Raw genomic sequence first — 22190 nt, 5'->3', positions numbered from 1 at the left:
TGGGGGGGAGAGGCACGTTGCTTATTGTTTCAAAAGGCCAGGGCGAGAGAGCTCTTTGAATAAATATTTATACATGCTGAGACAATATGTGGTCTTATTTGCATGGAGCTGCAAACGTTTGTGACACCCACGAAAACGTCTGCCTTATAGTTTTTTTTTTACTCTTTTGGGAGGCAGCTCTGACTTGCTGGAGAGGCAAGAATTCAGACAAAAACCTTAAGGTACATCCAGGCCCACCTCCTCCTCCTCCTCCTCCTCCTCTGTATGAGGGACAAGTAGCCTTAAGGCCTGCACTACACTTACAGCAGGAGCATAAAGCGGAAAGGGAGGAGAACCTAATTCACTGTTGGGGGTGTGTGCGCGTGGGGTGAGGGGTGGGAGAAAGCAGATCCATGCGTTTTGACCTGACGGTCAAGAGGAGAAGCTGTTCAAACTGCAGTCCCCGCTAAATTACTTTTCAAGGAAGGCGGTTGGAATTAAAAAAGGGGAACGATTTGAATTCCTCCTTCCTTGAACGGTTTTTAGGAAACTTCTGTAACTAATATAAGCGCTGGCTTTATTGCTTGATCTGCGCATGTTTGATCTGAATTATTTCATCTATTTTCCTAGCTGTGTCCTACAAGATGGGCCACTCAGTGACCCCTTTGGATTAGAATGCTAAATTATTGGAGGCCTTTTCTTGCCCTAAGCAGCTGGCCCACATTCTTAGTTGTCTTAGCAACATAACTTTCTTTTTAAGTTCTACATAGTTGACGACATAGCAAACGTAAATTCTGTATGTAAAATACAGAAATGGACACAATTTGTTTTATCGGCTGTTAAAATATCCCATCCTGTTATTGTCCGAAGTGACTTTAAAAAAATACCGCTACCACTTCTCACCAGCACACAGAAACATTGTTTATCTTTTTCTCTTTTTTTTTGAGCTTAATGCCTGTGACTTTTAGTTGTTTGTGTGTTGACTGCATTATTACAAAGATAAGTAGAGGTCTGACTTTAGCTAAAGCTGATACATTGTCCTAGGACTCTTAGAAGCAAAGATTTCAAATGAGCTTTTAAAAAGAGATAAATTGGTTTCCCCCCCTACAATTTTGTGGCTAATGCCAACACCTTAATGATAGGATTCTAGGGTAGTCATGGAATGAAACATGTTAATAATTCTGTTTCATCCCAGAAATAGATAAATAGAACTGCTGAAATTAAATTACTTTGCACAAGTTCATTTGGGACTGTGGTGTACAATTTTGTCCACAGAAACTTAGTTCAGACTTCTCACAACTGGATGCCTTTCAGATTTGTTAGCCTTCTTCTCCCATAATCCCTAGCCATTGTCCTGCGAGGCGGGGATTATGGGGTAGAAATCTAGAACAGAAGGCCTCAAGCTGGCTCAGTTTAAGCAGTGAAACCCAAGTCAGTGCCAGACTTACGTTACTTGCAGACGTGAGCGAGAAGTCACGTAAAAGGACCAAGCTCATTCAGTCTGCTAAATAAGAACGTTGTTGGCCTCTTGATGGCTTGCAGTAACAGCCAACCCTGCATTAAATGCTTGCATGTTGTTGAGTCGTGGTTTCTCCTTCTCCGATCTGACGTGCCTGTTTTTCCCCTCCTAAATGCAGGGCTTCAGATAACAGGGAGCGCGCTTATGAGCCTAGTGCCTATGGACACCATGAACGTGGGACAGGAGGATTTGATCGCACGAGACATTACGATCAGGATTATTACAGAGATCCTCGGGAACGAACTTTGCAACACGGACTCTATTACAGTTCTCGGAGTCGCAGCCCGAGCCGCTTCGATGCTCATGACCCTCGTTACGAACCTCGGGCTCGGGAGCAGTTTACGTTGCCCAGCGTGGTACACAGGGATATCTACCGGGATGACCTCACCAGGGAGGTCCGAGGTAGAAGGCCGGAACGGAGTTACCAGCACAGCAGGAGCCGGTCCCCCCATTCCTCCCAGTCCAGGACCCAGTCTCCCCAGAGGCTGGCCAGCCAAGCGTCCAGACCCACTCGATCGCCCAGCGGAAGCGGTTCTAGAAGCCGGTCTTCAAGCAGCGATTCGATCAGCAGCAGCAGCAGTACCAGCAGCGACAGGTATTGTGCGGGCGTGTTTCGCTTTGGGTCTCGGGATTGATCCCGAGTGGAAACCGCAGTGCATCGGCTGCCATGTTGCACTTTTCTCAGCTGGTCCTCCTGAAACAAACCAACACCATCTCCTGGTCTCCCCCTGCCTCCATCCCCCACCACCAACCCAGGGTGGAGGCAGGAACATATTCGGAAGGCTGCCCTCAGGAGACAAAAAAGCCCCACCTGCGAAATAGATCCCTTTTGAGCCACTCTAGGGTGGAAGCTTCTTTGTTGCTTTTGTTTGTTTATGAAAGGGTGCCCTTATACTTTGTAGAAGCAGCCTTTGATTGATTGGGGATAGAGCTTTCTGCATTTTCATTTATAATTCAGTACTGACCACTGTCTGGACTCTCCTTCTTTCTTCTTTGTTAACAGCATCTTTTGTTTATTGCCTTGAGTTATCGGAATGAAATTTGATAGATAGGTGAATTATGGGTTTCCAACTGTTGCCGTGGCTACTACATCGCTTGCAGTCGTGAAATTGTGCTGGTCAAGCCATTCTGCTGCTCTCTCTGTTGGTTCTGGGCAAAGAACTGCGGCACTGTTAAAAAAACAAAAAAGGATTAAGAGAAACAGAAATATATTATCCCATTTCTATTTTCAAGGAAAGGGCCTTCCTAATCAGACCGTAGAAGTACACCTATAAGTGATTGAACATTGCCATGTTGAAATGCGTAGACTGCTTTTAAAGGAGGCAGATAGGAAGGGGCCGTTGTGTTGTTGTATAATACCTCTCCAGCTTTGTTTTGTCAGGGCAGCTCCCCGTGTTGTTGGCGCACGCTGGGAATTTACTCTGAGCATGTGGCCTTCCAGGGGCTGAGAATAGCCTTTTCCCCATCCCAGGCCCTGTTTTTGACTCTCCCTCCTTTCTTCTATTAAAACGGGCTTTGGAAAAGTCTTCCCTTGCTTCAAAGGGAGATTCGTAAAACCTGCCGTCGGCATGGATTAACGTCAGTAAATAGGTGCTCTTTAGCACACTGAAATAAGCAGCTGGCCAGCCGTCCTTTTTGTATGGTGGAATGCAGCCATTCTAGTTCTCACCTTCATTAGACTTTGGAAGGTGGTTTATAGGCCAAGGAGGAGTCCAGGCATTTTGTACTTTCATAACATGTCAGCACTTGAGGAAATATGCCAGAAAGACACAGGGGGGGAAAAAATGTTCACGTCGGGAGGGAGTGTCCAACGGAGACTTTTGCCAAGTTGAATCCTACCAAGCAATATCTTATCCCTGCTTTCATGTTTTATTTTTAAATCTCAGCTGCCGAGCATGCTCTGTGGAGCTCATCCAAATTCAGCTGGTCTTCCTCAGCTTCCTCCTTCAAAGTTTAAAAGCTGTTGAATATGAAAAGATTTATGTAAACTCGATCCTGGAATGCTTGCCGTTCTTTTGGGCTGTTTTTCTGTACTGTCCCCAAGCAGGGCCTTACTGCGAGTCCAGCTTTTCCTGAAGTAGTAATATAACCTATTCTGCTTTTAAAGCTGTAGGGTTAGGCCCAAGATAAAAAACACTATGATAGAAAATGCTCGGGGGGTGGGGGGGCAGGGGGCGTAGCATGAGTGGACACCGAGGCTTTCAAAATTGGCTGGTGAGCTCGAGTTCATTTGATTTCTCTGTCTGTCTTGTCATCCTCAACTCCCCAAGTGAAGACAGAGAGTGGCAAACTTAATTTCATTATGTAACTCTGGGTCTTTTCCTCCTCCTGCCCCTTCCTTCCTTTCTTTCTACCTCAGGAATTTGCCAGCAAAGGATGAATCATTGGCAGAGAGTGATATGTTGATGAGAGAGGTGGTGTGTGTGTGTGTGTAGTTTTGTGGTTTGGACAAAAGCTTCAGAATGCAGACTCGGTGGTCCAGGGAAGGCAACACCTCTAGAGCTGTAGCAACAAGGTTATGGTGCCAGTCTCAGTTTCTCCATAAAATGAGAGGAGGATTGTTGACCGAGGAAAAATCCTAGGGTAAAATGGATGGTCAGTGCTGTTTCCAATCCTCTCAGCTACTACACATTTCCTCAAGTGGTGACTTGTCAGGCGGCTTTGCGCAGTCCCCAGTTCAGTGGCTGTTTGCCATTTTCACAGGTTGCACAAGCCTCTTTCCCATCTGATCCAAGCCACCCTCACCCAAGCTGGGTCTTAAATATTTCCCCTAGGATCCTATGCCATTTCATGCCTTGTTAACTGAGCACAGATTTTTCCCCTGCAGCCCTTGAGAGGAAGACAGCTTTGTTTGCCTTTTTCCCCCCCTCTTCCTTCACACAGTTCTCAGGAGGACACCGGCTTCCTTAGGTCGGATACCTAGTGATGAAATTGGTGTGGGTTTGCACTGGATGCAGAACTGATGTTTTGGTTCAGCCTCTGCTTGTACTTGGAAAGCTGTCCTTTGTCAGAAACTTTTCTTTTGTTAATACAGCTTTATCTTCGATTGTCCCAACTGCTTACTGTAGTAACAGGGAATGTGGTTGTCAGATGTATTTGTGAGGAAAAAAAGCAGTGTTTCCTTTCAAGGCTGCATATTGATATATTTTCTTTCTTCTTGTGTTTGTGTATGTGTGTGAGAGAGAGAGAGAGAGAGAGAGAGGTCAAGATGCATAAGCCACATTTATTGCAAAGCAGTAATATTTGGAATTTATTTTATTTTGTTCCTTCAACCTAATTTCTAGCAAGCCTTGTAAAATGTGAAAAAAACTTAATAAAAACAAATCCAATCAATTAACATGGAGGCCGCTGCACTCCCACCTACCCACTCTTGAATAAATCTGCATGGATCTTAAAATCCTTCCTTTCAGAGACAACTGCGGCTGTGCAAAAGAAGACAAAGGGAGCTCCGAGGCTTCATTATTGGTAAACAAAGCACACGGCAGCATATTCTGGCAGGGGTTGCGATGTCCAAATTCTGCAGGCAATGCAAGGAATTCCTCTTTTGGGTCTCCCAAACTAGTCTGAACTGGAATCCTCCAGCCAGATTTGGTTGCTTGCTCTCTCCTGGTGGGCTCTGTCCTCCCTGCCCCTGCCTGCGTGTTGTTTTTATTTTTCCAAAGCAGGAGCCTCTGGGTTAATGGGGGAGAGAAGCCCCCCTATTTGAAAGTTGAGCTGAAAGGAATGTAATTGGGTTCTGCCCGTTTGGAAGGGGTGTCAACAAACTACACCAAAACCCACCCACTTTGCACTGTCAAAATTCAGAAAATATTTCCATTTAAACTGGGTCAAACTTGGGTATTATGGAAAACGGTATCAAAGAAACTTATATACCGATTGTTCTATTCAGTACAGCATTAGGAGAAGACAGAAAAGCTGTGTAAGAAAAAAAATGTGTAAATCAAAATGGATATCGAGGGTTTTTTTTTGTTTTTACTACAACGATTTAAATAGCCCAGCAGGTAGGATTATGGTTCCACTAAGGCGGGAATTAGGTGAGTCAGATTTAGCTGAGCTGGCTCTCTAAGCATCCCCTCTGTGATTTTACTGCATACAGCAGGTGATTAAACTTTATTTCCCTTTGTTCACCCTTCCTTGGAATTTTTTAAATTTGTTAGTCCAGAGTCATTCATTTGAACAAAGTTAAATTTTTCCACTGTCTGCCAGCAGAACTAAAATAATGTAATTTGGCTTGTTAAGACTAAGGTCTGTGACCACCTTTTATCATTCTCTTTATCTCTAGCTCTTGGTTACAATACCATCCAAACATAGGACTCTGCAGTGTTGATAATCCTGGTGGCAGGTCATAAGGAAGGTGTGAGCCTTGTTGTACAGTATTTTGTGCAAGCAGAAATATTCCTCTCTCTCTATCGTGACCTTAAAGGCAATTTTAACTTAAATGCTTGCCTGTCAGAAGTTTGCACTAGTTTTCAATCCGTGTTTAGGCCTAATTCAGAATACTGTGGTTAACTTTGAAACAGAAACGCCTGCAGCTTGAATGTGTGATAGAGAGTCTCTCTCAAATATATCTACCTGATACTTAAAAATGCCCTCTTTAATGAGGCGGGAGAGCCAGTTTGGTGAAGTGGTTAAGGCGTCAGGATAGAAACCAGGAGACTATGTTCAGGTCCTCCTGCCTTGGGTGCCAAGCCAGCTTGAATGATCTTGGGCTAGTCAGACATGCTCAACCCTAGGAAATAGACAATGGCAAGCCACACTTCTGCAGGGACTAGTCCAGATAGATTCCAGGAGTCAGCAGTGACAAGGAAGGAGCAGAGGAATTTATGAGATTCTTGGTTGCCTCTATAGAACTTGCATTAAAAATAGGTATCAGGTGACCTGTTTTCCCAAGTCTTTTTTAAGTACTACTTGGTGTGTTTTAGACCTCCAAAGAAATTGCTTCTCTTCTTCACTTAGTGTTGTTTTTATATTGATTTTATGCTACTTCATATTGGGTTCTATGCTGATTGTTGCATTGGCTTTCCTTACTATATAGATGGTTTTTACTTTATTTGGGTTTTAATGTGGATTTTAAAGCCGTGGGAATCCACCAGACGACTGGCTCAGTTGTTTGGACAGTTTAAGTAACAATTTGGTTTTTGGTGCTCATTGGGTTATCCGGGAGCAGGCAGTGTCTTTATTTGTTGCCTCCATAGACACGGAGGGTGTGCAAAATACACATATCCTTTGGGAGTTTGAATGATTAAAACCCAAGATTATCCTTGGAGAACCCTTGATGGTTGGTCTCCACAAAACTGTTCCAGAACCTTTTTTCCTCAAACTTTTCCAATGCAAGCTGTTAACTAAAGCCAGCCTGCTGATTTCCAATCTTGTGTTTTAGCCTGTAGGCTTCTCTTGAGACTCAAACTTTCTAATATATATGTTCCAATTTTAGCACAGTCTTTACAATCATCAATGAAGTAACAATTTTTACATTTTTAAAAAGCAAATAATACTGGACAGTATACTATTGGGAAGACTTGATACATTGTTATCTGTTGTTGTGTTATTCTTTTCTCAGAAAGCACTCAAGTTTTGGAGGTGCATTGTTTTTCAAGGAACAAATAAACTGCACTTATTGAAATTAAGAAATACATTCCACTGGTAAATAGTTTTAACAATATTAGTAGCCAGGATCTAAATTAAAAGATTTGGGTCACACCACAGCAGAAGTTCTGCCTTCTGTTCACATTCATTTGCCTCCCATTTGAAAAAAAGAAAGAAAGAAAGATGAATTTATATGCATTCGTTAATTTTATCATGTTTATGGGACACCAAGGAACTAAACATACACAAGTTACTTAAGTGATAAGCTTACATAAATATAAAACTAAATAAAGGCTATCTCTATCTCCTCTTCAAGAAGCAATAATTAAAATTTATCACAATCTGGAAGTGTTTAGGAACTTGGATTATGGATTTCTAGACAACTGTATAGCTTCAAATTTGAAAACATAGTAATTATTAAATATATAAAAAAACATTAGCTCTGTTTCAGGCATAGAGTGATAAGTGAAATGTCAAAGTTATAGGTTTTTCTGCAGCTTTCAGAAAAAAGCAACAGAAAGGGTCAGCGGGCTTATGTTTTCTTTGTTTCAATACCAGTTGTATTTTTCTTATATCTTTCATAATTTTATCATTCTTCTATGGAAAGGAAGAAAATTCAATCAGCTATTACCATTTAATAGAATGTACTAAAGAGATGTAGCATGAATAACTTCCTTTGGTGTATCACTTGATATCTCATTAGTAGCAGATTGCGGTAGTGAGTCACATTTTGCAAAATATGTAAAATTAGAGCCTTATTCCTTTCTCCATGCCTTCCTTGCAGGAAGATGGGTTTTCCTGGTTGGTTTGTCAGGCAGAAAAGGGGAATTGTGAAGACCAGGTTTTGTTTTTTGTTTTTGGTCGATGTTGCAGTGTACTGAACGAAAGATATGTCAGGACTCTTGCTGGAGACTCTCCTGCATGTTCCAGGAGCCTCTGAAATCCAGTCAGTTGAAAGAAAAGATGTGAAGATGTTTTGTTCAAAAGCTGGAACAAACTCTGTGGTGTTTCAGCAGTTCTACCAAACTATTCAGATTGGCTGCAAATCAGCAGAAATTTTAGTTTTTCCAGATTTGGGCCTGGAAAGCAAACTCTGGAGGAATTCTTGAGTAAACTTTATACAGGGTAAGTATGACGAGTCTGGTATGTATCCCTGCTTTACCCAGAGTCCTTTTCCCAGCAACTCCCAGCCCCTCTCTCTAGCTTTCTAGCATCTTCCCTCAGCTCCTTCTCTGCTTTCTCTCAGCTAACACGGTTATCCATGCCTTTATCATGCTCTTAAATCCCCCATTTTCTTTCATGTATGGACTAAGACATGCAGATCCGTGTTCTGGGAGTACCTAGCGGAGTTAATGCGCTAAACCCTCTTCTACATTCCTGGTCAGTTGTAAGCCTGGATAAGGGTCTTTGTGGGTGAGTTCTGGATTCACTCTTCCACTCCAAAGGCCTTTCTGATGTGAGGCTTCTCCCAGAAGGCTGCCTTGAAAACATCTCTCAGTGGCACAAGGACTTCTGACAAGTAGATTTATTGTGGAAAAGAAAACAGCACTCGAAAAGAATACCAGCAACTGCTGTGTACAGGTAGCCCTCGACTTACAACAGTTCATTTAGTGACCATTCAAAGTTACAAAGCACTGAAGAAAGGGACTTGGGGCCGTTTTTCACACGACCTTTGTAGCATTCCCACGATCGTGGGATCAAAATTCAGGTGCTTGGCAACTGACTCGTACTTATGACTGTTGCTGTCTCCCAAACTCACGTGATCCCCTTTTTGCAACCTTCTGACCAGCAAAGTCCAACGGGGAAGACAGACCCACTTAACAACCGGGTTACTAATTATCAACTGCGGTGATTCACTTAACAACTGTGACAAGAAATTGGGGGGGGGGGGGGCTCAATTGTGGTTATAAGTCGAGGGCTACCTGTATCAAATGTCAGCCCTATTTACTGTGAAGTCAAAGTCCACCTTGTCCCAAAGGTGCTTTTTCAAGAATATGGTTTTGTTTTTTCTTTGAAGACTTTTCGCTTCTCATCCAAGAAGCTTCTTCAGTTCTGGCTGAATGGTGAGGATTTGAACGATTTATATTCCTTGCAGACAGCTGCATCCTTTTAGAGGAGTCATTGAGGCCACTTTGAAGTGCATCTGCGTCCTCAGGGTCACCTGAGTAGTGCCAATGGGTGTGGAGCCTTCTTGGTCACTCTTTGTGAAGACAGCCAAGTCCACATTTTGGACCGCTGGTTTGAAAGACCAATCAGGGAGGCCATCTATATGTCCACACTGAACAGCCCTCTCTCAACCGAAGGGGAGGGACATGACACCTACCTACCTCTAGTCCACACCCATTTGCACCACTCAGATGACCCCGAGGACACAGATAAACCTCCAAGGGTCCTCAACGACTTTCTAAAAGGATGCAAATGACCAGCACTCCGCAAGGAATATAAATTCTTCCATTCCGCACCATCCAGTCAGAACTGAAGGAGCTTCTTGGATGAGAAGCGAAAACCTCTTCAGTTGCCTCTTGAAATAGCACTTTGGGGACAACCATGACCTGGATGACTGAGAATCCCCAAAGACAAAGTCCACCTTCCTACATCTCTTTCCACGTTGTTATCAGCTAGGAGCTGCTTTATTTTGGGCTGCAGTTTGGGGGCTTTCCTTTTTTCTCTTAGTTTAGAAATGACCCCTAGCATTTATAAACCCTTTGTTTCTTTGGGATGATTGTCCACAGACTTCAAAGTTCTAAACATTCTTGAGGAACAATTTGAGCTTTTGGAAATGTTTCAATTTTGTTATGATAGGATGATTTCTGATACGTTAGTGTTGATGACTGCTTTGATCTAGCATCTGCTTCAATTTTTTTTTCTTCATTATTGTTTAATTTAGACACGAACGTTCAGTTTTTGCCCTTTCCTCAGCCTTACGAAATGACTCCCCTTTTCTGTCATTGACCTTTAACAAACATTGTAATTTGATACGCTCGGATGAAAGTATTTTCAAAACCCATCTTTTTCTAGAATTCTATTGTTTTAAGTGGGGCACTTGCCTAAAAATAAAATGTCAGTTGAAAGAAGCAGCCCGTGGAGAGGCCTAAAGAGCAATACTAGGAAAAAGGAGGGAATCTGCCTGGTCTTGAACAAAGAACACAAGGCAGAGGAAGCAGATTTATGCCTCTTTCTCACTGATTAACCCGATCAGCAACAAAATTTTATTGTAAAGACGATGAGGGGACGAAGCAAGCAACCTGGCTTGTAGGAGCGCCCTTCTTCGCTTTCTTTATTTAACTATTTTAAAAGGGTTTGCAGCTGCAGGATAAATTGGAGCAAAAATTGTTGACCTTTTATAGGATAGTTTTATTTGCGTTAGAGGCTGCTTTGCAGAGTCTACCTTATGCTGAGGCAAAGTGTAACATGGTTGTGGGTTTTTTCCAGAGTTCAGCTGCAGAAGAAAGGATGTGCTGCAGCAATGCTGCGATAAGCTAATCCATCCTTCCTTGGAGGACAGTCTGTGAAATGCAAGCCCCCTTTTCTTAGATGAAAGCAAAGGGCAGTGGAAGAGAGGGCGCTTCAAATAAAACTACCTGAGTCTGCTAACGCACAGCAGTCAGGGGCAATTAAGAAATCTCTCTTAAATGGGATGACCTTGAAGGGGACACACACACACACACACCCATGCTTGGTTGACTTGGTCACATTTCTGGATTCTGCTTTGAGTGCAGGACGGTTGTTTACAAGCTTAATTTTAGCTGGAGGGGAAAAAAGCCTGGTAGTTTATCCACACAAGGTGAAGTCGCATGCCAGCATTAACTAGTGTGGCATGACACCAGCTGATCGTTTGGCTTATGTAGGTCAGAGTTGTAGGAGAAAATAAGTTCACCTTGGCAGCCTGTGTTAAATCCCGTAAACTCTGGCGCTTCCTTGTTTTCTGAGTTCACACTTCCGTTTCTATTTCAGATGGCTCTGCTACCATTTGTGGGCTTAATCTGATTGGACTGATTAAAAAGCCACATGCAAGAAATTGTTCTGCAGCCACTGGGTGTTTCTCCTCTCACCTGATTTATGTCTTTTTTTCGGACACAGCAGGCGAAAGCTCTTGTTTTCCAACAACAAGAACTTGGTTCGAAGGAACTTGGATTTGAGGAACTTTGGGGAATACTACAAGCTCTGCATTTTTTTTTTTCCTTTGATCAGAGCCGCTGTTGAAAATGCACACGGAGTTGCTTTTAGCCAGTTCAGCGCCTGTCATCTCTGCCGAAAAGAAATCTTTAGTTTTGTCTCCAGGGCATGTGTAGATGAAAGCTTCAGAAAAGTTTAAGATTTACGTTCGTATTTGTGACCCTTTTATGGGTTCTTCAGCTGATTTACAGTTGATTATGCCTCCCCTTTGTCAAGTGGTGATTTTTAATCCAATTTCCTGCATTTGCTATAGGATTGATTAAAAAGGAAGACCAGGATGAATACAGGGAATATCCATGATGCCTCTCCAGATATTTTCTCTACCCAGCCCTTCTAGAGCCTTTGGCAGATTCAGTTTGTTCTCTGTGACTCGCAGGTTAATAAAAAGCCAAGCCCCCTCCCTGCTAGAGTGGAGAATACATTGTGCCCACCTCAGGGATATGTCTAACCTCACTCTTTCTTTCTTTTTTTGTGTTCAGAATCTTGGGCAGCCCTTAAAGAATTGGAAGAATTGACAAATGTCTTCTCAAATAGAAACCTATTGCCCATGGCTCTCTTTGGGCTTCCTGGGCAACTGTGTGGCAGTTTGAAACCATTGACAACTCTGTGTCTAATATACATGATGTGTGTGTGTGTGTGTGTGAGAGAGAGAGAGAGAGAGAGAGAGAGAGAGAGAGAGAGAACATGAACATGCCTGGTGTGTTTGCATTTCTACTTCTTTATGCACTTAGTTTACTTTCCAACAAAAACAGAATATTGCTTGAGGTCGCTTCAAGTACCATATACATTTAGCTTGTTAAATGAAATTATGATAATGAGAAGTTGTTGTTTGATCAGCCTCCAGTCTTAGGTGATACATTAATATTGCCGCTGGAGCTGTGTTGGATCCAAGAGCTGAAGTTGGCTTTCCCTGTTTGCATCCAGGTTTTTGCATCCTTATGGCAGAATCTGAATGGAAATGAAGGTCTATGAGACAGCAACATTGTTGGCCCTCAAAAGGATCTTGGGAGCAAGACCGAGTGCTAGAGAAGCAAAACTTTGCAAATAAACTTGGTTTTTTTTTTAATCCAAACCATTGTAAGATATTTTAGTATATTTGGAGGATGAGAAACAAATCGGTATTCTTTTTTGTAAAGATCAGTATCCCTGAACAGTGATTGAAACATCCTTCAGTCAAATGAAAATTGGGTGGCATTTTTGTGCAGGGTGACAAACAGGGGTTTATGTTGGCACTTCCTATCACCTGCCAGTTGGCTGGGAGAGAAAAGCAGATTTTTTTTTTTTTTTTTTTTTTTTGCCCTTCAGCGTTGGTCATCTGCAATTGCTGCTTCAGGAGCTTGTCCTGGGGACTACGTAACCCCACAGCCATTGAAAGCCCCTCTTCCTGGTGATGATGTAGACATTTGCAGGTGGCAGATTCTGTCTTGGGGGAGGCCTTGCCTGTCTTTCTCACACAGATGTTTGTCCTTCTGTGTCACAAATACATTGTCTCAAAACAAAGGAAGTTGTCTTGCTACGTTTGTGTCAGTAGGAGCAACTGCCCAACCCACGGGACAGCCTTAGAGTTTACGTGGTGGAGCAGTCCTGTTGCCCCAGCCCACTTTTCCCTTTCCTCTTGAAAATCAGGGGCAGGCAAATATTCCAGGAAGGGAGGGTAGTTTAGGCTTGGTTTTTCTGCAGGTTGCGGCATGAGAGCTTTTCCGCTGTGGGGAAAGCTTGGTAGATCCCAACTCTGCACCCTTTGAACTGGAATCTGTGCCAGGAGCTCCTTTTGGGACAGTCGGCACGAACTGGGGGTTCAGACTCGTTTGGCTAAGAGCACTGATCACCTGGCGCAAACTCTTTCTCACCTGACCTAGGACAGCGCCAAGAAGCGTTCTGTAACCATGGTGTATTGGGGGTTTCTTAAGTCTCTTCTTATTTGCCATAAATGCTTTTCTATTGTTGGCAAATACTTCCTTTTCCACTGGCACCGTCACTTCTTCACCTGCACGTCTGAAGGCAACTTCTGCTCGTGTGTTGCCCAGAGGCGCTAATGAAAGCCGTTCCAGTTCTCTAGTGGGAGAAGTCCTTAGTCTTTGTACATACAGGCGCCTCAGGTGTGCAAGACATCCTGTGCAAATTCTCTATACGACCCTGCCTTTTCTGCCAACTTAACGTGTCTCTCCAAGCTGTCAGGTGCTAACAAAAGTTTTGTTTTAAAGTTTGAACGTGTGCAGTGAGTTTGAGACAAGTTGTAAACGTGGTGCTTTTATTTTCAGCTCGGTTCCTTTTCCCACGCTTTATTGAGGCTTTTGTTTTCCACTTCCACACAACTTTGTTTTTCCCTTCCTTACTGAACCTTTCTAGAGGTAGTCCTCGACTTACGACCACACTTGAGGCCAACAAGTTCTGTCGCTAAGTGAAACATTTGTTCAGGGAGTTTTGCCCCGTTTTGCTACCTTCCCTGCCCCAGTTGTTAAGGGAATCACTGCAGGTTCTAAGTTAGACGCATGGCTGTTCAGTGAATCTGGCTCCCTCGCTGACTTCGCTTGTCAGGAGTTCGCAAGCGGGAATCGCGTGACACCGCAACCGTCATAAATATGAGTCCGTTCCCAAGTGTCTGAATTTTGATCACGTGACCATGGGGATGCTGCAACAGTCGTAAGTGAAAAACGACCACAAGTCACTTTTTCCAACCCCGTTGTAATTTGGAACGGTCGCTAAATAAGCTGTTGTAAGTCGAGGACTATCTGTAGCACCTTCTATAAATCGGCGCTCCACAGCCAAGTGCTTTTTGGTTGTCGTGGATTACAGCTCTCAGAACCCTGATCAGGAATTACGTGACTGCATTCCGGAATATCTGGGAGGGGCCAAGTTGGGAAAAGCCAATTAAGATTTGCAAATAATAAGTTGTTTACTGTGGTTTTGCAACCTGTACTTTTCTTAGTTTCTTGGTAGAAGGCAAAACACTCTCTGAAGAAGAAGAAGAAAATAATCCGTGTAATTTTTCAGGCTTCCTGTCTTACTACTGATAAGCTGAAACTGAAGATTTAATTAACTTCCCTGTTGTCAGCATAAGGGCATTTACATTACACCAATGTACCGGATGGCGTTTTGTTCAGCTTCTTTGGGGATTTTGCAAGCTTTCAGTGAGGCTGAGTTCTTTGCGTGGGGGTTGAGTTATTTTTATGAACACGGCCACCTGTCGTGATCCAGGCCTCATAGGTCTCTGGTGCAAAACTGTTTATTAGGTGTCGCTGGCTGTTTCGGTTAATCAGAATTCCCGGCTTCTGGTCTACATTCTTTAGATATTAGATGCTTAAAATGTGAGCCATGGTGGCACAGTGGTTAGAATGCAGTACTGCAAGCTACTTCTGCTGACTGCGGCTCAAGGTCGACTCAGACTTCCATCTTTCCGAGGTCGGTAAAATGAGGACCCAGATTGTTGAGGGCAAGAGGCTGACTCTGTAAACCGCTTAGAGAGGGCTGTAAAAGCACTGTGAAGCGGTATAGAAGTCTAAATGCTATTGTGATAGATGGATGGATGCATGGATGCATGCTGTGATGGTGAAGTGGTTAGAATGCAGTATTGCAGGCTAACTCTGCCCACTGCCAGCAGTTCGATTCTCACTGGCTCAAGGTTGATTCAGCCTTCCATCCTTCTGAGGTCGGTAAAATGAGGACTCATATTGTTGTGGGGGGGGTGCATTAGGCTGACTGTAAACAGCTTAGAGAGGGCTGTCAAGCACTGTGAAGCGGCATATGAATCTCAGTGCTGTTGCTATTGCTATTAAAATGGAAGATGTATTCCCCTTCACTGAAGAGTTAAAAAGAAATTTCGGATGATGATTTGCCCTAAATCCTTTCCCACTTGTACCCCACCCCTTTGTGCTTCTTTGAAGATGACATATTGCAATATATGGGGCAGGAGAGTAAGCCGATCTTCTTGTTTGCTCTTGCTTGTTTCTTCGGAGCCTCTGCATAACTGTTCCTAACTGCATTTCTCCTTTCGTGCCCTGTAGCAGCGACTCTAGTAGCAGTTCCAGTGACGAATCTCCAGCCCGTTCAGTTCAGTCAACGGCTGTTCCTGCCCCCACCTCCCAGTTGCTTCCACCTCTGGAGAAAGACGAACCCCGCAAAAGTTTCGGGATTAAGGTCCAGAATCTTCCTGTGCGTTCTACAGGTAAGTCCCACGCAGCTTCCCTGCACCGCAGTGGCCGTTCCACCCAGCCGTGCCGAGGCTGACGAGAACACTCTGCCAGAACACGTAAAGCCGGTTGAATGAGACACCACCTTTATAATTACATTATTGGTTCCTCTGACCTACATTTTTGAAAATAGGTTATTTTAATTTTTTATTTTTACTGAAACGGCTCTTGGATAGACTAGCTCCTCCCTCCGCACATTGTAATAGAGATTTTAGCCCCGAGGAAACCCAGGCACGTTATTTGCTCATCAGAGAGAAGGAGTTGTGGCTATGAGACAGGGACGCCTTTCCTTTGACCAACACAGATATTTTGGCTTCTTTCTTTCCTTCCGGGAATGGGGAGGGTTCTCTGTGCCTTCTTTTTCATTTCTACGCCTCCCAGCCAGAAGAGAGTAGGTATGGGCTCCAAGAAAGGAGAGGAGCAGGGAGTAGGTGCTTGATGCAGCCATGCCAGCCAGGAGTGTGAGTCCATTGTGTTCTTGCTATATTAATTATGGATGTAAAAAGATACAATGCCAACAGAAGCTTCAAGCTTAAAGAACCTCTGTGGATTCCAGAGATGACCGTGCCTTCTTTTGATTTGCTCCTTGTGGTGTAGACACCAGCCTCAAAGATGGGCTGTTCCATGAATTCAAGAAGTACGGGAAGGTGACTTCTGTCCAGATTCACGGGGCCTCTGAAGAGCGATACGGACTGGTCTTCTTCCGGCAGCAGGAGGATCAGGAGAAGGCCCTAAACGCCTCCAAAGGAAAGCTCTTTTTTGGCATGCAGATTGAAGTGACTGCTTGGATAGGGCCAGGTGAGCCCCTCAGAAACGCCTTCTTTTTTTAAAAAAAAAAAAAACAAGTTTTATTGGTTTTTAAAGACAAACAAAAACAAACAAAACATAAAAACATCCAACTTTCTTTCATAAATATACAAGCAGTGTGTCGGTTGGTTTACAAATTTTTTGTGCATCCATTTCATAGTCTCAATTACAGTTACATTGCATAATAACTCATATTATCAATCAAAAATTGAATACCCTAGTATCACTATTAATCAGTCATTTGACTATAATTTTGTTCATTCATACTTTGCGAGATAACTATAATTTACTTAGTTTATTTTATAACAATTCATATAATCGTCCCCAAATCTATCCTAAAAACATTTTATAAATATAACAAAAAAAGAAATACATCTTTATATATTCATTATTTTCTGAAATTCTAAGTATTCTATTATTGTATTTTATTATCTAACCATTGATAGAAAAGGTCCCAAATTTTATAAAATTGTTTATCCTCTTGTTCTCTAATTTCAAATGTCAATCTACTCATTTCAGCACATTCCAATATTTTCTTAATAATTTCCTCCTGTAATGGTATTTTCTCATTTTTCCAATTTTTAGCAAATACAATCCTAGCCGCTGTTAATACATTTACAATCAAATATTTTAAATCTTTATTGTATGTATCAGGTAAAATTCCCAATAAAAAAATCTCTGGTTTCAAGTCTATAGATATAGACTAGAAAGGCCTTCTTGACTACCCATGCCTTTCTCTAGCCCAAAGATGCCTGGCTGTAGCATATCAGAACATCTTGGGTGGAATGGAGAAGATTCCAGGCCATTCCAAAGCCAGCTTAGGGCCTGAACTGTCTAAAACGTTGCTTTTCAGTCAGATTGTCAGAATTTGTCCTTCATGTGGATGCCAGAACCCTGGAGGGATCGCCCCTACCTTCTGTCTGCTTCTGCTAGCTCTGTGAAGCAGAAGCAGATGCTTGGTTGGTTATGTTTTTAGTTTGACCCGAGTCTCAGGTGCTTGTTTGGGGAAGGTGAGCAGGCATGGGACCTGCCCTTCCAGAGGTGGGGGAAAAACGAGACACCGCAGAGTGTTTTACACGTTCAGGATTCCCTATGGTCCCACTTTCATTTTATTTAGCAAAGTGCAGCCTTAGCTGGTTTTATTTCTGTATTGGCCTTCTATAATTAGAAGATCAAAAACGACGCCCAAATCATTTCTGAAGTGGTTCTATCAGCTATTTTTCCAGGTTAGTTTGCTGAGTTTTATTTCTTTGCTATGAATTTTATTTCACGTTTTCATTGTCTCTTGGGGAAACGCAGGCTACTCTAACCACTTATCTCCTGGCATCCCCGAGGGCAAAAACCTTTGGAGTGGGAAGGGGGTTAACTGACTCAAGTAACAGCTAGAAGATTCTTGGAAGCAAACATGTCTCAGAAGACACTATTTTTTGTTTCTTTTGCCCTCAGAAACTGAAAGTGAGAACGAATTCCGGCCACTGGATGAAAGGATTGATGAGTTTCACCCTAAAGCGACTAGAACTCTCTTCATTGGTAACCTTGAGAAAACCACCACGTATCATGACCTTTGTAACATTTTTCAGCGTTTTGGAGGAATAGTGGTATGTACAGGCAGTTTAGCTCTCTTTCTGCATCATGTTAGAAAAAACCTAACCCGGGACTAGATTTTATTGTTTCTTTAACACAGAAATCACAACATTCCAACCCTGAAAGTGGGCCCATGTCTTAACCATCTACATGCAGTCTTTTGAAGATAGTGACTTGAAGTGCTGCCCACCCCATGCCCAGAAACGTGCCAGGTGACCCCAGGCAGCACTTCTTACCAGAAACAATGGTGACAGTGGCTTTGCCAGAAAGAATGCTCCTCTCGTGCCCTGCCTCCTGTCACCATCCTCCATGGTGAAGCAGCAGAGGGCGAGCTCAGTAGAAGCTCAGCTGGATTTGGCCAGAGAGGTTTCCGATATATGTGAAAAGGAAAAATGGCATCAGCCAAATAAGTAGCGTTGCAACAGAACCTTTGCTGTTGTTGTGATGAAGAGAATCTTTGCAGATGTTGTGATGATACGACATTGTAAAACTCTGGGAACTTTTATGGAAAAATTGGCTGAGACCAAATTTTCTAGGAAATCCGTCGCCCTTTTTCTCTAATTGATCAAAGGCAACATGTATTCTGCTGTGAGCAGCTGTTGCCTCAGACCTTCCCTCCCTTGCTGGCACGAGGCTCTTTTTGCAATGTGTTGTCTTGAAAGTCAAGGGTGTGCCTGTGTTATTTTCTGGAAGGATAAGAGCTCAAGCTATGCCCTGCTGGATCGGATCTCTGGCTAGTTCAGCTCAGCACTCTCTTCTCACAGTAGCCCATTGGCTACACAAAGGAGCTCAGCAGATGGCCTTCAGAGGCATCGCACAGTCCTCAGGGCCAAGATCCCTGTGTCTTCCATGGCTTAATCCAACCTTTGTTTGAAGCCAACCAAGCTGGTAGCCAACATGTTTCGTGGGGGTGAATTCCAGCATTGTGCAAAAAAATAAAAAATCCATTTGTCTGGCCTGAATCTTTCAGAATTAAATTTCATTAGATAACTTCTAATATTTGGGGAAGAGGGAAATGTTTTCTCTTTATGCCCTTTGTTTACACAAAGCATAATTTTGTAACACCTGAGTCATGTCTCTTCTCACTCACCTCTGTTTGCTAACCAGGTTACCTAGTTTCAAGGCAAAATATTTGGTTTTTCTCCTGTACTGGATACTGGTGGTTGTTCCATTAGATTTTGTATGCTCTCTCTGTCCATATATAAAATATGTGGAGTATACTCAGTGCCCCTTCAGTTTCTGATAAAAAGCCACCAGGTTAGTGAAGAAAAAAAAGAGGCCATTATTTTTAGTAATCACTTACTGTCTTTAGAGCTGTGAATTGCAAAGGAGCGGAAGGTTAGAACTTTGGACTTGCTCAGCAGTGGATCAAATTGAATCGGAATAGAGCTGGAAGGGACCTTGAAGGTCTTCTAGTCAACCCCCCTGCTCAAGCAGGAGCCCCTGTGCCATTTCAGACAGGTGGCAGTCCAGTCTTTTCTCAAAAAACCGCCAGCGATCTGCACACAGCCTGCACAAAACAAACTGGTCCATAGGGAGGCATTGTTGACTCCTGGAGAGGAAGGCTCAGAGGCAGCCTCTGGAGTTTGGGCCCAATCTTCTCCACTTGAGGGAAGGAGTGTGCTGGTCCTTTTCCCCCTCTGCTTTCAGTTCAAGGAAGAATAAGTAAGCCAACAATCCAACTCTGTAACGTCTTGGGTCTCGGCGGCTCCCATCTCGAAGATTGGTGAGATTATCCTAACTCCACAATTGAAAGTATTCATTGGTCACAAGAAGCCACTTGGCCCAAATCAGGACAAGGGAGCAGAACACGGAGAGGACTTAGGCCTAGGGGCTGCCCCAAAGAAGAAGGGGGTCAGCCTGCTCTTCAGAGCACCTGAAGGCAGGACAAGACGCAACGGATGGGAACTAATCAAGAAGAGAAGCAATCTAAAACTAAGGAGGAATTTCCCGACAGTGAGAACAATCAGTGGAACAAGTTGCCTCCGGAAGTTGAAGGTTTTGAAGAAGAGATTGGACAACCATTTGTCTGAAGTGGTATGGGGTTTTCTGCTTGAACTGGGGGGTTGGACTAGAAGACCTCCAAGGTCCCTTCCAACTCTGTTATTCTGTTAAAAGTGCAGACTGGACGGAATTTTTCCTTTTCCATAATGAGAGCTGGGTGGGCTGTTGAGCACAGGAGCAAAGAGCCTCCAGTTGTTGGTGCTAGGAGCCTCCTTTCGGCACTGCCTTCAGTGCTGCTTCCACCAGCGGTAGAAAGACATGAGGAGGAAGCACACCTCCTGGGCATTCAGGCATAGAAAAGAAAGGGAGTGTTCACTGATAGGGCAGCCCTGTGTGTGTGTGTGTGTGTGTGTGTGTGTGTGTGTGTTGAGGGAGCGCCCTGCCTGATCCAGCTTCCCTCACGGTGCTGCTGGACTAGAGCCTCCCTTAACGCTTTCCTTCCCCACCAGGATATCGACATTAAGAAAGTGAATGGGATTCCTCAGTATGCCTTCCTGCAGTTCTGCGATATTGCCAGTGTCTGCAAAGCCATCAAAAAGATGGATGGAGAATATCTCGGAAACAATCGCCTCAAGGTACGTGGAGGCCCTTCTAGGGCACGGCTCTGGGCGGTGCCCCGGATCGATTGACCCTGCCTCTCACTTAGAGACCTTGCTGCTCAAGCCAGACTCTTGGACTCCAGTGGTTAGATTAGAGTTCTTCTGGAGGGTGTTCGGTAGGTAATCTCTCAAAGGTGCCTTTTTTTTTTTTTCCAAGAGGCAGCTGGGCTTTCTTGTTTTTTTCTTTTGAAGACGTTTCACTTCTCATCCAAGAATATTCTTCAGCTCTTCTTCAGTTTCTTGGATGAGAAGCAAAACGTTTTCAAAAGAAAAACCAAGTTTTTCAACTTGGTTGCCTCTTGAAAAAAAAGCACTTTTGGGACAACCGTGACCTGGATGACTGAGATTCTCCCTAGACATTTGGAAGGTAATGCCTTGTCACCTTTGTTTAGTGTTCATTCTTCAGTCATGGCTCCATCAAGGCACACTGTCCAATTGTTTATAATATTAACTCTTTTATTAGTTTTGTGAGTTGCCTTATGTGCCTCTGCTATTGTTACCATTGGTGTAGATTCCGCTGCATCCAGATGGAATGAAACAGTGAGCCTCACTTTTCCCGGTTCCTTTTTCTCTCCTTTTGATGGCATTTCTGGGCCACCTTGTTGGCAGGCTTGGCCTAGAGGTTAAACACTGGCTGGATGGCAAGGGGCATTTCCCATTTTTCCCCCTTTAATTGCTTTGTTTCACGGCACCGCACAGGGGAAGCTTATCCTTAATCGACTTGCTTGGGAGTGAGCTTGCCCAAATGGCATCAAAGAGAGTACGGTCGGACTTGTTGACGCTCGCCTCGGAAGCATGATTATTTCCATAATGGTTTTGTCGAAATGAGTTTAATCGTGTGTTTCTTGTCTGACCGGCTCTTTTCCACTTGGGTGTCCAGCTGGGCTTTGGGAAGAGCATGCCTACCAACTGCGTGTGGCTGGACGGACTAGCAACAAGCCTCACGGATCAGTATTTGACGCGACATTTCTGCCGCTATGGCCCTGTAGTGAAGGTAGGTGGGCCGGTCTTCCGCTGCATGAGTTTGCCTGCTTTTCTGAACCCCAACGTGGGACCTGTTTTTTTTTTTCTCTCCTTCTCTCTCGGGCTTTCGCCTGTCCCTCAAAGCAGAGGCCCCCAACCTTTTGGGCACAAAGGACTTGTTCCATGGAGAGAGATTTTTCCGTGGATCAGAGGGGCCGTCGTTTTGTGTGCTGCCTACATCCCGTGGATGGGGCTTGGCTTGTTTGCATGGACCGGTTTCTGGCGGTCCACAGATCAGGGGTTGGGGACCCCTGCCTCAAAGTGTTCTGTCATCTAGTCTGTTTGGGCATTGAGTACCACCCTGAGTTCTGTTTTCATGTCCTTTTTGGACGCTGGTCTGTGGTTCCGTCAGCAGGTTTTTGTTAGAGGTTCCTTTCTAAGTTCTACTCAAGTTCATCTTGCCTTCCGCCCAGCGGCTCCTGTAACATTGCTATCGGGCCCAGCTCAGGCTAGAAAAGCCTCTTGAACGAGCCTGTTGGATTGAAACAGAATCAGAACATTCAGGAACATTGGTGGAATTGCCACGATGATTCCCAGTTTTGTGCTTTTTTTTGGATAAACGCTCCAAATGCAAAGTACTGTTTAAAAACTAAAGTCCATTAAGGCAACTGTGGAAGATAAGGAATAAGGAATTAAAAAGCAAAACGATGATACCCCAGAGAATGTTCAAAATTCTTGTCACCCTCGCCTCTGAAACAGTTGAAAACTCTTTTGACTTCAGCT

At 43.7% G+C, this 22190-nt stretch overlaps 1 protein-coding gene across 5 annotated transcripts in view; it reads left to right on the top strand.

The window, feature by feature from the left end:
- SPEN (spen family transcriptional repressor) overlaps positions 1–22190 on the top strand; it is a 49081-nt gene that overhangs the window by 12713 nt on the left and 14178 nt on the right. For 2 of the 5 annotated variants that reach the window (XM_026684392.2, XM_087944756.1), the window contains 6 exons: positions 1617–2093; positions 15265–15425; positions 16048–16248; positions 17704–17855; positions 20295–20420; positions 21325–21438. In XM_026684392.2, the coding sequence (XP_026540177.2) occupies positions 1617–2093; positions 15265–15425; positions 16048–16248; positions 17704–17855; positions 20295–20420; positions 21325–21438 (1231 nt within the window). The remainder of the gene's footprint in view (positions 1–1616; positions 2094–15264; positions 15426–16047; positions 16249–17703; positions 17856–20294; positions 20421–21324; positions 21439–22190) is intronic. The other 3 variants (XM_026684393.2, XM_087944757.1, XM_087944754.1) reach the window with 2 other exon arrangements.

The sequence above is a fragment of the Notechis scutatus genome, chromosome 16, assembly GCF_049901735.1.
Source record: "Notechis scutatus isolate UNSWTSFEM ecotype Mainland chromosome 16, rNotScu1.2, whole genome shotgun sequence".
NCBI classification, from domain to species: domain Eukaryota; kingdom Metazoa; phylum Chordata; class Lepidosauria; order Squamata; family Elapidae; genus Notechis; species Notechis scutatus.
Note: the sequence above shows the minus strand (reverse complement) of the source record. Positions and strands in the feature narration are given on the sequence as shown.